This window comes from Procambarus clarkii, chromosome 65, assembly GCF_040958095.1.
Source record: "Procambarus clarkii isolate CNS0578487 chromosome 65, FALCON_Pclarkii_2.0, whole genome shotgun sequence".
Classification (NCBI taxonomy): domain Eukaryota; kingdom Metazoa; phylum Arthropoda; class Malacostraca; order Decapoda; family Cambaridae; genus Procambarus; species Procambarus clarkii.
The window spans coordinates 24,200,007-24,214,997 of NC_091214.1; the positions used below are offsets into that span (position 1 = coordinate 24,200,007).

Below are 14,991 nucleotides of genomic sequence, written 5' to 3' on the forward strand. Positions count from 1 at the left end.
GCCTTCTATACACCCCCCCCCCAACCCTCCACCCCTAGACGTTCCAGCACAGCATTGTAAATGTGTGGCCACGTCTGTGGTAGAAAATAATAATAATAAAAAAAAAAAACTGTGCTGGAACGTTCCCTTCCTCACCCCACCATGTAGGAAAAGTGTGGGTGGAGGAGAGGCAGTGTGGGGTGGAAGAGAGGTGTGGGTGGATGGAAGGTGTGGGTGGAGGAGAGGCAGTGTGGGGTGGAAGAGAGGTGTGGGTGGATGGAAGGTGTGGGTGGAGGCGTGAGTCAGTGTCTGGAAATCCTGCAGGATGTGAATTGCTTACATAAATGACTAGACGCTTCGGCAGCATTGTGTGTGTGTGAGGGGGGGGGAATTATGGTGCAGGTGATAGTGCAGGTGATGGTGGTGATGGTGATAATGACGCAGGTGAAGGTAGAACTGCCATGGTACAGATGGTGGAAGATAAGGGAACTATCAGGGAGAACGCACTAAGCCATTGCGACTATATAGCACTGGGAAGGGGGTCAGGATATAAGGATTTGGGAAGGGACGAGGGAAAGGAATGGTGCCCAACCACTTGGACGGTCGGGGATTGAACGCCGACCTGCATGAAGCGAGACCGTTGCTCTACCGTCCAGCCCAAATAAGAAGATAATTAGTAATGGTAAAAGCTCCGTGTGTGTGTCTCTCCAATATTGCGTGCCCCTACATATCACCTCCGCCATTACTCACTCACATATGTGTGTGTGTGTGTGTGTGTGTGTGTGTGTGTGTGTGTGTGTGTGTGTGTGTGTGTGTGTGTGTGTGTGTGTGTGTGTGTGTGTGTGTGTGCGTGCTCCTAGTGTCCGTGCCACCTGAGCCCCCCCACACACACCCGCACCAGCTGTTCCTCACGCCACCATCCACCAGTAAACATTGGCAGAATGTTTAATATAAAACACCGCGAGGATGACTTGGAGGAGGAGAGAGTGTTTACTGCCTGAGAGTCAAGCTGGGGGGGGGGGTGTCAAGGTGCGTATATGACCGTCATACGCACTTTACGAGCCTCATAATATATAATAATATAATATATACACACTCGCCGCTGTATGAGAGGTGCTGAGCTTCACGGGCTATAACACAGCAATACAAGCACGTCTCTAGTTGCAAGTCTTGCAGCTTCGTCTGCAATGTCATTGCCTAATATTCCCACATGACTTGGCACCTAGTTGATAAGTGCCCCTCGGATCAGGTTATAGCGGGCACGGCAGACAGCACCGCTCCAGTGCCAGGTAAGTCCACTACGGGCTCACCATAGCCCGTGCTACTTGCCCCGCTCCTGTGCCAGGTAAGTCCACTACGGGCTCACCATAGCCCGTGCTACTTGCCCCGCTCCTGTGCCAGGTAAGTCCACTACGGGCTCACCATAGCCCGTGCTACTTGCCCCGCTCCTGTGCCAGGTAAGTCCACTACGGGCTCACCATAGCCCGTGCTACTTACCCCGCTCCTGTGCCAGGTAAGTCCACTACGGGCTCACCATAGCCCGTGCTACTTGCCCCGCTCCTGTGCCAGGTAAGTCCACTACGGGCTCACCATAGCCCGTGCTACTTGCCCCGCTCCTGTGCCAGGTAAGTCCACTACGGGCTCACCATAGCCCGTGCTACTTGCCCCGCTCCTGTGCCAGGTAAGTCCGCTACGGGCTCACCATAGCCCGTGCTACTTGCCCCGCTCCTGTGCCAGGTAAGTCCACTACGGGCTCACCATAGCCCGTGCTACTTGCCTCGCTCCTGTGCCAGGTAAGTCCACTACGGGCTCACCATAGCCCGTGCTACTTGCCGCGCTCCTGTGCCAGGTAAGTCCGCTACGGGCTCACCATAGCCCGTGCTACTTGCCCCGCTCCTGTGCCAGGTAAGTCCACTACGGGCTCACCATAGCCAGTGCTACTTGCCCCGCTCCTGTGCCAGGTAAGTCCACTACAGGCTCACCATAGCCCGTGCTACTTGGAACTTGTTCCGAGTAACTGAATCTATAACAACATCAACAGGTCTGGTCTGGTCGGAATTCTGTGGTGTGTGTATTCACCTAGTTGTGTTTGCGGGGGTTGAGCTCTGCTCTTTCGGCCCACCTCTCAACTGTCAATCAACAGTTACTAACTACTAACTATTCCCCCCCCCCCAACACACACACCAGGAAGCACCTCCGTAGCAGCTGTCTAACTCCCAGGTACCTATTTACTGCTAGGTAACAGGAGCATCAGGGTGAAAGAAACTGTGCCCATTTGTTTCCGCCTCCAGCGGGGATCGAACCCGGAATCTCAGGACTACGAATCCGAAGCGCTGTCCACCCAGCTGTCAGGCGCCCAACACTCTTGTAATGCCACAGTGGTGCCGAGAGACAGAGAGAGAGAGAGAGAGAGAGAGAGAGAGAGAGAGAGAGAGAGAGAGAGAGAGAGAGAGAGAGAGAGAGAGAGAGAGAGAGAGAGAGAGAGAGAGAGAGAGAGAGAGAGAGAGAGAGAGAGAGACAGAGAGGGGGCGACAGAGATGGAGACAGAGAGGGAGACAGAGAGAAGGACAGAGATGGAGACAGACGTGGAGACTGAGGGAGACAGAGAGAGAGATAGAGAGAGAGACAGAGAGGGGGACAAAGACACAGAGAGAGAGACAGAGAGAGAGAGAGAGAGAGAGAGAGAGAGAGAGAGAGAGAGAGAGAGAGAGAGAGAGAGAGAGAGAGAGAGAGAGAGAGAGAGAGAGAGAGAGAGACAGAGACAGAGACAGAGAAAGGACCTAGGGCAGGAAGTTAAGGATCACCTGGGTCACATCAAGGAGCCGCACCCAGCCACACCTACAATACTCCCACCACCACCCACACCAGCCGCCGTCCCCGGGGCCTGGCCCACACTGCAGGCGACCTATCCTCTCCGCTCCACCAACCCACATCTCCCGAAGCAAGCAGAGTTAAATCAAGAATACTCATCTTTCAATAAGTCAAAAACCCTCCTTCCGAAAACAGTTTTAAGAGTTCCAAAGCAGTCTTAAACAGTTTCAAGAGTTCCGAGGCACTCTTAAACAGTTTTAAGAGTGCTTAACTGTTTTAAGAGTTCTTCGGAACTCTTAAAACTGTTCTAAGAGTGCTTCGGAACTTTTAAAACTGTTTAAGAGTGCTTCGGAACTCTTTAAACTGTTTAAGAATGTCTCTCTCTCTCTCTCTCTCTCTCTCTCTCTCTCTCTCTCTCTCTCTCTCTCTCTCTCTCTCTCTCTCTCTCTCTCTCTCTCTCTCTCTCTCTCTCTCTCTCTCTCTCTCTCTCTCCCCAGCATCATTCACCTGAGTGGACTGATGCCCTGCTTGGCCGTACTCACCCCGTGTCGACCTTAGGAGCGACCCTCTACCTCCCTCACTACTCGATAATCAATGGCGATGAACTTGGCGGAAGGCTACACGATAAGAGACAAGGGTAACACACACACACACACACACACACACACACACACACACACACACACACACACACACACACACACACACACACACACACACACACACATACACACACAGCAGTGTAGGCCCTCTGCATGCCTCCTTGCGTCTGACAAGGATCTTGTATCAAGCACTTATGAAGGGAGAGTTGTCCAGTTGCTAGAAGAAGGCAAACGTGGTACCCATTTTCAAGACAGGAGACTGGGGAAGAGGCACTTAACTACAGACCTGTATCACTAACAAGCATCTCCTTGCAAAGTACTTGAAAGAATAATCAGGTTAAGACTGGCTAGAGAACACCTAGAGACACCTAGAGAACATCAGGTTTGTAAACAAACACCAACATGGGTTATCTTGAGGTTATCTTGAGATGATTTCGGGGCTTTTTAGTGTCCCCGCGGCCCGGTCCTCGACCAGGCCTCCACCCCCAGGAAGCAGCCCGTGACAGCTGACTAACACCCAGCTACCTATTTTACTGCTAGGTAACAGGGGCATAGGGTGAAAGAAACTCTGCCCATTGTTCCTCGCCGGCGCCTGGGATCGAACCCAGGACCACAGGATCAGAAGTCCAGCTCCCTCCAGCCGGTAGGTTCAGGGAAGGGAAATCATGCCTAACAAACCTCTGGAATTCCGTGATAAAGTAACAAGAATAAGGCAGGACAGAGAGAACATGGGCAGACTGCAGATTCACGAAGCAGTAACGCAAGCACTTACGAACCTGTACATCTTTTCTCAATCTGTGGCGGCTTTGTTTACAATTATTAAACAGATAATGAGCTCCGAAGCACCAGGAGGCTGTTTATACCATTAACAACAGTTGACTGGGAAGTTTTCATGCTTGTAAACTGTTTGATAAATGTAAACAAAGCCGTCAAAGATTGAGGAAAGATGTACACACGTTCGTAAGTACATGCGTAACTGCTTCGTGAATCTGGACCCAGGTTCGTAAGTGCTTGCGTAACTGCTTCGTGAATCTGGACCCTGTTCTGCCTGGGAGCCGCCGGATCATATTCTGTTTCGCCGTTTTGCCGTTCCTATTAAAAAAACGATTAATAGTGTTCGAAGAAGCTGAAGGAACTGAACCTGACGACACTAGAAAGGAAGAGGGAGCAAAGAGATATGATAGAAACATGTAAAATACTTCGGGGGATTGGCAGAGTGTCTATGACAGAGTGAAGCGCCTGGCTTCCAACTTTGGAATATATATATATATATATATATATATATATATATATATATATATATATATATATATATATATATATATATATATATATTGCCTGTTGAAGGTCATGCTTGGGAAGGTCAGAGAGGGAGGGTGAGGAAGAGAGGGAGGAGAGAGACACAGCCACCAACAGGACCAGTTGTGCATAATACATAAACACAGTTGGACCAGAGGAACCAGGTGAGAAACAGTTCAATTTTCACAGGTCTATTTCTCCAATAACTGATTTCAAATCGCTTGTTCGTTTTTGCAAGATTCGAGCTCCAGCTCCTGGACTTCGCCTTCATAGAGCTTTCACTACCTCCTTCCAAGGGTATCCCACTTACTAATAGCCCCTCGATTGATTGGTAAAGATTAGGCCACCCAAGAGGTGGCACGGGTATGAATAGCCCGTAATAATGACCCTCTCTTTAAGGTTCGTCTTATAGACGGAGTCACTGACTCATGCCAGTGTCACACATGGACACTGACATATGCCAGTGTCACACATGGACACTGACATATGCCAGTGTCACACATGGACACTGACTTATGCCAGTGTCACACATGGACACTGACATATGCCAGTGTCACACATGGACACTGACTTATGCCAGTGTCACACATGGACACTGACATATGCCAGTGTCACACATGGACACTGACATATGCCAGTGTCACACATGGACACTGACTCATGCCAGTGTCACACATGGACACTGACATATGCCAGTGTCACACATGGACACTGACATATGCCAGTGTCACACATGGACACTGACTCATGCCAGTGTCACACATGGACACTGACTTATGCCAGTGTCACACATGGACACTGACTTATGCCAGTGTCACACATGGACACTGACTTATGCCAGTGTCACACATGGACACTGACTTATGCCAGTGTCACACATGGACACTGACTCATGCCAGTGTCACACATGGACACTGACTTATGCCAGTGTCACACATGGACACTGACATATGCCAGTGTCACACATGGACACTGACATATGCCAGTGTCACACATGGACACTTGACTTAATGATTATGACGTAATCATTTTCAGACATTTACAGGTTCTGAATCCTACAGGTTTTTTTTCCTCTTTTATTCTCACCCTCTTTCTTGCTTCCTTCTCTATCTCATTCTTCCACTCCTGCGCCTCCTTATGGTGGTGGTGAGCGTGCGTCAGGGGTTAAGGGGCAACCCGTCCTCCTACACGTCGCTTTTCGCCCGTATGCGTCACCTAAGGCCAACAATTGTCGTACTAGAAACTGGAAGCGCGTCGTGAAAGTGACGTACTGTCCCGTTTTCTGTTTTGGGTCCTCTGGTAGGTAGGTTAGGATAAGGTCACTTTAATATGACCGATTTCTTGACGTTGGGAAAGTTTAGGAGGACCGGATCCGGTCCTTCACCACTCCCATGTCCCTCTCTGTCTGTCTGTCTGTCTGTCTGTCTGTCTGTCTGTCTGTCTGTCTGTCTGTCTGTCTGTCTGTCTGTCTGTCTGTCTCTGTCTCTCTCTCTCTGTCTCTCTCTGTCTCTCTCTCTCCCTCCCTCTCTCTCTCTCTCTCTCTCTCTCTCTCTCATGACGGTAGGTCTACCTCTTCCAGTCTATGTTCCTACCCCATCCCTCGTAGTTCTGGGGACGAGCCTCGTTGCAAACCTCGGTACCATTTCCTCATGGGACCTCCAGGATTGGTCAGGAGGACAGCCTTCCCTAGAACCGGTCTGTCGTAGGCGATTTACAGTGCTCCAAGTATGCCTCCTTATTTAGGTCCTGAATGATGGTTTGTTCAGCATGCCGATGATGTGATGGTATTTATATGCGCCTCTGGAGTTAGGTTGTGTTATACGCTTGTGTAGACGGGGGGAGGGGGTATTGGTATGGGCTTGTTATTCCTGTTAATGTGTGTGTGTGTGTGTGTGTGTGTGTGTGTGTGTGTGTGTGTGTGTGTGTGTGTGTGTGTGTGTGTGTGTGTGTGTGTGTGTGTGTGGCTTGTTCTTGATGTTACCCAGAGTTTCTCTTCATTGCTAACCGTCGTGATAATCTACTGTTTTCTCGTTCTCATTTTCAGTACCTTGCTCTTGTTGGGGTCTGCAATCCAGTGCGTCAGTGTCTGTGCGTGAGTGTCTGTGCGTGTGTGAATGTGTGTGCATGTGTGTGCATGTGCGCGTGTGCGCCTGTGCGTGTGTGGGCCTATACGTGAGTTACTGTGCGTGCGTGCCTGTGAGTGCGTGTTTTTCAAGTCCAAATGGTGTACACGTTCCGGCGTCTATTGAGCTCTTGTCATAACTACGGTTGTAACTGCGTTAAGAGCCTGTCTCCACCTTAAAGACCATTCTAATTTATAATTCTAATTACAATTATAGACCATTCTAATTCTAACGCTGAAATGTTTGTGTTTCAATGTTTCTGAAGCTAATTTCAACACTTAGTTTCCACCTGTGTCTCCTTAATTGTTTACCGCCCATTCCAGATAGTCTGTTCTTACCTCCACTATATACCAGAGTATTTTGTATGCCGTAATTATGTCTTCCCTGACTATTCTCGTCCAGTAACATGTTTGATTCCTGTTATCTTCTCCCATGACACAGTGCCTGGGACAACTTTGGTGGCAAACCTCTCAATTTTTTCCAGCTTAGTTTTGAGTTTAATGGGATAAGATATCCTTGTTGGGTTCCGCATTCAGCCTTCTAATAGGCGATTATCATGCTGGCCAACCTTGCACATGCAGCTGATGATATGTGCTTCATGTGTGCTTCGATAGACAGGTTTGGTGTTACATAATCTCCCAGGTCTGCTTGTGTGTCTGCTCCTACGAGGGTTTCTCTTACATTTGATACTATGTGTCCAGCCTCCTGCTCCCAGACACTGAGGTACCCAGACCAGCAGACAGGCGGGGTACCAGACACGCTCCACGGACCCCCAGATACTGAGGTACCCAGACCAGCAGACAGGCGGGGTACCAGACACGCTCCACGGACCCCCAGACACTGAGGTACCCCAGACCAGCAGACAGGCGGGGTACCAGACACTGAGGTACCCCAGACCAGCAGACAGGCGGGGTACCAGACACTGAGGTACCCCAGACCAGCAGACCAGGGAGGGTACCAGACACTGAGGTACCCCAGACCAGCAGACCAGGGAGGGTACCCACTAACCTTCAGCTCACGGTGAACATGGCATGACCTGACGGCTACAGGCACCGGTCTTGCGTGCCTCTCACCAACCACTGAATTATTAACTTGTCGCATTGAGCATTACACTGCTGTGTTGTTACTGGTGTTGTGGTGGTGTTGTGCCTGGTGTTGTGGTGGTGTTGTTGCTGGTGTTGTGGTGGTGTTGTGGTGGTGTTGTGGTGGTGTTGTGGTGGTGTTGTGGTGGTGTTGTGGTGGTGTTGTGGTGTTGTTGTGGTGGTGTTGTGGCTGTGTTGTGGTGGTGTTGTGGTGGTGTTGTGGTGGTGTTGTGGTGGTGTTGTGGTGGTGTTGTGGTGGTGTTGTGGTGTTGTTGTGGTGTTGTTGTGGTGGTGTTGTGGCTGTGGCTGTGTTGTTGCTGGTGTTGTGGTGGTGTTGTGGTGGTGTTGTGGCTGTGGCTGTGTTGTTGCTGGTGTTGTGGTGGTGTTGTGGCTGTGGCTGTGTTGTTGCTGGTGTTGTTGCTGGTGTTGTGGTGTTGTTGTGGTGTTGTTGTGTTAGTGGCGTATTGTCGTATCAAAACACCACAGTGCCACACCAAGTCAAAGGCACCTTCAATGCCTTGTGCCATACCACAGCTGATCTTAGATTCACGAATCTAAGATCATTCTAAAATGATCTTAGATTCACCTTCAACCATCCCAATAAAGAATCTGGATGTGGCGACTGGGCGGCCTGTGGCGCCCTGGCGACTGGCCACATCCCTGGCGACTGTGGCGACCATCCCTGCCCCTTCGCGGCAGGGGATCGTATTTCAGGGACCTGCCCGAAACGCTACGCGTACTAGTGGCTGTACAAGAATGTACCAACTCTTGTATATATCTAAAAAAAAAAGAACTAACGCTCGCGCCCACTAAAAAATTATAGTATAAAATTGTTATTTTTGTTCATATACCGCTCGGTGCGATATATTGCGATATAACGGCTGTTTATATATTTATGCCATCACACGAAGTTAAGCGCATATTTTATCAACCGTTTTCACCACTGAAAATCGCGCTTTTGTGGTAGTATTCCAGAACAGCGAGTCAATAAGTACCTTCCGGGGCTTAAATGATTGAATAGATTAATGAAGATGTTAATTGAAAAGTGAATTATTTGATGTATCGTTTAAGATTCAGCTACTTGGAACTAAAAGTTGCAAGTAGCACGGGCTATGGTGAGCCCGTGATGGACTTACCTGGCACAGGAGCGGGGCAAGTAGCACGGGCTATGGTGAGCCCGTAGTGGACTTACCTGGCACAGGAGCGGGGCAAGTAGCACGGGCTATGGTGAGCCCGTAGTGGACTTACCTGGCACAGGAGCGGGGCAAGTAGCACGGGCTATGGTGAGCCCGTAGTGGACTTACCTGGCACAGGAGCGGGGCAAGTAGCACGGGCTATGGTGAGCCCGTGATGGACTTACCTGGCACAGGAGCGGGGCAAGTAGCACGGGCTATGGTGAGCCCGTAGTGGACTTACCTGGCACAGGAGCGGGGCAAGTAGCACGGGCTATGGCGAGCCCGTGATGGACTTACCCGGCACAGGAGCGGGGCTGAAACTTGAATTATTTGAGTAGGTGAATTATTACATGTGAAGAGTTGGGTGAATGGATGAGTAAGTTGAGTAACACATTACTCATTACGTACGTATTCGCACGTATTCAGGCCTGCCTTGCTTCTCGGGGAATAAGGGACATTAAAATAAACAAATCATTATTATCTTTACTAATAGCATTGGTATTATTAATGGTTGCAGCTTCTTACTATTATTAATAGTCTTAGTGGTTAGTTAAACCTTTATTATGGTGTCTATCAACGAGAATTAAATCATCTTACTATTAATAAATATTCTTACGGGAAGTAACAGCCTACTTACGGGAAGTAACAGCTTACTTACGGGAAGTAACAGCTTACTTACGGGAAGTAACAGCCTACTTACGGGAAGTAACAGCCTACTTACGGGAAGTAACAGCTTACTTACGGGAAGTAACAGCTTACTTACGGGAAGTAACAGCCTACTTACGGGAAGTAACAGCCTACTTACGGGAAGTAACAGCCTACTTACGGGAAGTAACAGCCTACTTACGGGAAGTAACAACCCACTTACGGGAAGTAACAACCCACTTACGGGAAGTAACAACCCACTTACGGGAAGTAACAGCCCACTTACGGGAAGTAACAGCCTACTTACGGGAAGTAACAGCCTACTTACGGGAAGTAACAGCCTACTTACGGGAAGTAACAGCCTACTTACGGGAAGTAACAGCCTACTTACGGGAAGTAACAACCCACTTACGGGAAGTAACAACCCTCTTACGGGAAGTAACAGCCTACTTACGGGAAGTAACAGCCTACTTACGGGAAGTAACAGCCTACTTACGGGAAGTAACAACCCACTTACGGGAAGTAACAACCCACTTACGGGAAGTAACAACCCACTTACGGGAAGTAACAACCCACTTACGGGAAGTAACAACCCACTTACGGGAAGTAACAACCCACTTACGACGATAAGGAAGGCGCCCCTTAGGTAGGGGAGGGGGGGGGGAGTCTTGTCTCCATGAGTACCGCATGTCAACAATGACGCTGCCAGAGGTCTAGCTGCCTCCAAGATGCAGTACGACATTTAAGCTCTCTTTTTTCAATATATTAAGGTTGATTCATTGCTCATCTTTATATTTATGTTGATATTCGTGTTAATGTGCCGTGTGCTTACTGTGTATATAAACAATGCTTTATGCTAATATCCCTTTTTTTGACGTTGGCTTTTGGTTATAGTGAATGCTGCCTTAATGTAGGCTCCGTAGCTGAAGCGTGATGGAATTTCGGGATATTCGACGCATTTGAGCTTAAATTATTTATGTCTAAACTATGCAAGTTAAGAGGCGTTGTGGGATACTCTCAGAGTTGGAAGTGTAGGCTACTTACCCCAAACATATCTACCAAGGGCCAGATTCACGAAAGCACTTACGCAATCACTTACGAACGTGTACATCTTTCCTCAATCTTTGAACGTGTACATCTTTCTTCAATCTTTGACGGCTTTGGTTACATTTATTAAACAGTTTACAAGCATGAAAACTTCCCATTCAACTGTTGTTATTGTTATAAACAGCCTCCTGGTGCTTCGGAGCTCTTTAACTGTTTAATAATTGGAAACAAAGCCGCTAAAGATTGAAAAAAGATGTACAGGTTCGTAAGTGCTTGCGTAAGTCCTTTCGTGAATCTGGTCCCTGAAACGCTATGTGTGTTTGTGACTTTACAAGAATGTCAAAACATCAACGCTATGTACTCTCATAAACCCAATGTACCTTCTTGTATATAAATAAATATATAAATAAATAAACATACGTCTCCCTTCTTGTGCTACTTCTTTGTTTTCTCTTTATTAAATAATATACAATATAAAGGTCAACTCACCTACGATTCTGCTATCTAGAAATCAAACTACATCTGTATAATTTTTATTGCATTATATTGATATAGTAATTATGTGAAACCAAAATTCTATTATATTCCTGCCATTACATTATTTTTTAATTCAAGATTAATGGGGCCTGACAGCTGAGTGGACAGCGCTTTGGATTCGTAGTCCTGAGGTTCCGGGTTCGATCCCCGGTGGGGGCGGAAACAAATGGGCAGAGTTTCTGTCACCCTGATGCGCCTGTTTACTTAGCAGTAAATAGGTACCCGGGAGTTAGACAGCTGCTACGGGCTGCTTCCTGGGGATGTGTAACAAAAAGGAGGCCTGGTCAAGGACCGGGCCGCGGGGACGCTAAGCCCCGAAATCATCTCAAGATAACCTCAAAAATCATCTCAAGATAACTAAGCGCTTATTATATCAGTTACAGCACCGCTCCTGTGCCAGGTAAGTTCACTACGGGGTCGCCATAGCCCGTGCTACTTGCCCCGCTCCTGTGCCAGGTAAGTCCACTACGGGCTCACCATAGCCCGTGCTACTTGCCCCGCTCCTGTGCCAGGTAAGTCCACTACGGGGTCGCCATAGCCCGTGCTACTTGCAACTTTGGGTTCCCAGTAGCTGAACCTAAAACAATAAACTTATTATATTCGACCAAACTCCTACAAAGCTAGAAATAGCGCAGTAGCCTCACCTCTATTATGCCCAACCACTTGGGCTGGGCGGTAGAAAGACGGTCTTGCTTCCTGCGGGTCGGCGTTCAATCCCCTGACCGTTCAAGTGGTTGGGCATCATTCCTTTCCCCAGTCCCATCACATGTCTTAATGGCTTGGCGCGTTCCCCCAGATAATTCCCTTCCCTCACCGCTATTATGTCATCCTTGTAATTTGCCTCAAATGTGACCTTGTTTCCAAACCAAAGTTTGCAAAGTGTCTAAAACCAACAGAAAACACTGTTTTGGGGATTAGTAATTTGGTTAATTTGGCAAATTGGACCAACAAATTGAAGGGCTAATTGCATAGTTTGCTTTGTCAAGTGCACGATATGGTTATAGTGGTGGTGATAGTAGTTGTGGTAACAGTAGTAGTAGTAGTAGTAGTAATTGTAGTAATAGTTGTCAAGTCATTACTACAATTATTTCTGGGGCATGGTCGCCGCATCAACTGAAATGCGTCTCTGACCCCTCCACCTGTTTCTGCCTCTCCCCGGCAGAGGCAGAAACAAATGAGCAGAGTTTCTTTCATCCTGATGCACCTGTTCACCTAGAAGTAAATAGATGCCTGAGAGTTAAGACAGCTGCTACAGGCTGCTTCCCGTGGATATGTGAGTGTTATAGAGTAGTAGACACAGAGGACAAATAACTTGGTTAGAAAGGCGGGGTCCAAGAGCTAATAGCTCGATTCTGCAGATGCAACTAGTAAATACCTGCGGTCTCTCGCTAGTGGTGGAAGACAGTGTTCAGGCGCCGGTCATTGACCTTGGGTACCGGAACACGGTGACTCGATTATCAACCAGTGATTAGCCACCACCTACACACCTTTCACATGTACACTTATGCATACACATACACTCCCACGAATACACCTACACACACACACACCTACATTCGCAGGCGATGAGTCACAATAACGTGGCTGAAGTACGTGCCTAAGTGGTAACGTGGTAAGTGGCTGACAATCGACTTGAGAATGGTCCAGGACGGACCGAAACGTCGTCGTCCCTTCAACTTCTAGTGTGTGGTCTGGTCAACACACCTACATTCTCCTGTTGCAACACCACCATATTTACACAGCCTTTCCTTGCAATGTTTACAGAGCTTGTATGCTGTTCCAGCACTCCCTCCCCCTCCCACTCCCAGTACATTAAAGCCTAGTGACAACCGTTATTTACAAATGTTAATGTCTCTGGGTACTCAGTTTCCACCTGTGTCCCCTTGTTCGTGTACCACCCGTGTTAAAACGACAAGCAGGAGACGAGTCTTGACAGTGTACAGATCTATGAGTATTTACCTAAAAGCCTTTGCTGGGCGAGTATCAGCTCCTGGGCCCCAGAGTTACAGTGACTAGTCATCTATTGTAATGATTCTTATCATACCCGCGCTTGAAACGAGATAATGGTTGCCTTCACTACATCCACTTGAAGCTCATTCCTCTTCGTCGCTGAAGACTGATTAGTTGATGCCGTAATATCAACGAGCTGAATCTAAACAAATATTAGGCTATATTTGGGATAGGAGCTGCCTCGCTCCTGGGCCAATAGGCCTTCTGCAGTTACCTTTATTCTTATGTTCTTAACCTTGTGGGCAAAGTACTCAAACTTTCACTCAATTCATTTCAGTGTTAATTTTCTTTCTCTATGAATCAATTTTCTCTTTCCACGCCTCTAAAATACTTTGTATGTAAACTCTGCATTTAGTTTATTAATATCTGATCCACTTTTATCAAAGTTTACAATCTGTATGTCACCATAGCCGGGTTTAGGATAGCATAAATCACGTTCACTATATCTCAAATAATGTCACAATGGCGTTATCATACACCAAGCTAACGTGAATGAATTGTCTCTGTCCCTAGTGGGAACATGGTCCAAATCTTTGAGTACATTACCGAGGTGGAAAGATATCATTGTTCATATCAATTATTAACGCTTATTAATCTCTTGATAAAGCATTGCATTTTAATTTTGTATTTTTAAACAAGCCGACGAGCGATTAGATAATTATTTATAATTCAGTTTATTTTGTTCATACAAACTACTATCATTCTCCAAACTATATTTACATATTATTATTATTATTATTATTATAAGGATTTCATATAATTATAAGCAGGCAGCAAGTCACAATAACCTGGCTGAACATTAGAGACCCAACCCACACACTTGAAAATTAAGGAAATGGGGACGTTTCGATCCCTTTTTTTGATACATTATCAAGTGAGAACGTTTCGATCATCCTGTGGCATCAACAAGTCTTATAAATTCCGTTATTTTCAGATCTGTGGGCTAGGCGCCTCATCTAATCATAAACTCGTATGTAAGCATTGCATAAAATTTCTTATGAATACGTTCTCTACTGAAAATAACCCTTTTTCCAAGTGCTATATAGTCGAAATGACTTGACGCCTTCCCCTCTGATAGTTCCCTTCCTTGTATATTTGGTCTTACTGAAAACAAAACCATATCGAGGCGCAGCATTGTGTCCATGTTTCAGTTACTGCTATAATATCTAGACTCTCGGAATGTATGCATACATTTAGTTCATTTTGTTTTATCATCATGATTTAGAGGTTGGAATATATATATATATATATATATATATATATATATATATATATATATATATATATATATATATATATATATATATATATATATATATTTATATGCCCAATGTTTACCTTTGAGTATATCAAGGATAATCTTGCTTCTCCACCAGTCTTGTTTCAACTTCCGAGGAGAGTGCACGCATATACACACACGCTTGCCTGTTTGTATGCGTGTTTGTACGCAAGCTTATCTACGCATGTGTGTGTCATAGTCTTAGAATTTCGGTTATCTAATTTCCCCTATCTTAATCCCCCCTCCCCCCATCCTTCTGATAATCTTATCATCTGCGACACAATGACTCAAACTCTGCCATGTTGGTCTCTCTTTTCGGGCTCACCATAGCCCGTGCTACATGGAAACTTCGTCCTGAGTAGCTAAATCTTTAACAACATGGTCTCTCTCAGTTCGTATATC

At 46.8% G+C, this 14,991-nt stretch overlaps 2 protein-coding genes across 9 annotated transcripts in view; one reads left to right on the forward strand and one right to left on the reverse strand.

Moving 5' to 3' along the window:
* Positions 1–14,991, reverse strand: part of LOC123771035 (probable Na(+)/H(+) antiporter nhx-9) — a 113,496-nt gene that overhangs the window by 78,950 nt on the left and 19,555 nt on the right. The gene's annotated exons all lie outside the window — the stretch shown is intronic.
* Positions 1,190–10,346, forward strand: LOC138355024 (methyl-accepting chemotaxis protein 2-like). The gene is made up of 2 exons (XM_069309737.1): positions 1,190–1,268; positions 9,694–10,346. The coding sequence occupies exons 1-2, from the start codon at positions 1,190–1,192 to the stop codon at positions 10,344–10,346; spliced, it is 732 nt and encodes a 243-aa protein (XP_069165838.1).

Coding starts and splice junctions, on each gene's coding strand:
- LOC138355024 (XM_069309737.1), top strand. CDS start 1,190: ATGACTTGGCACCTAGTTGATAAGTGCCCCTCGGATCAGGTTATAGCG. Junction 1,269..9,693: donor CAGCACCGCTCCAGTGCCAG/GTAAGTCCACTA, acceptor TCTTACGGGAAG/TAACAGCCTACTTACGGGAA.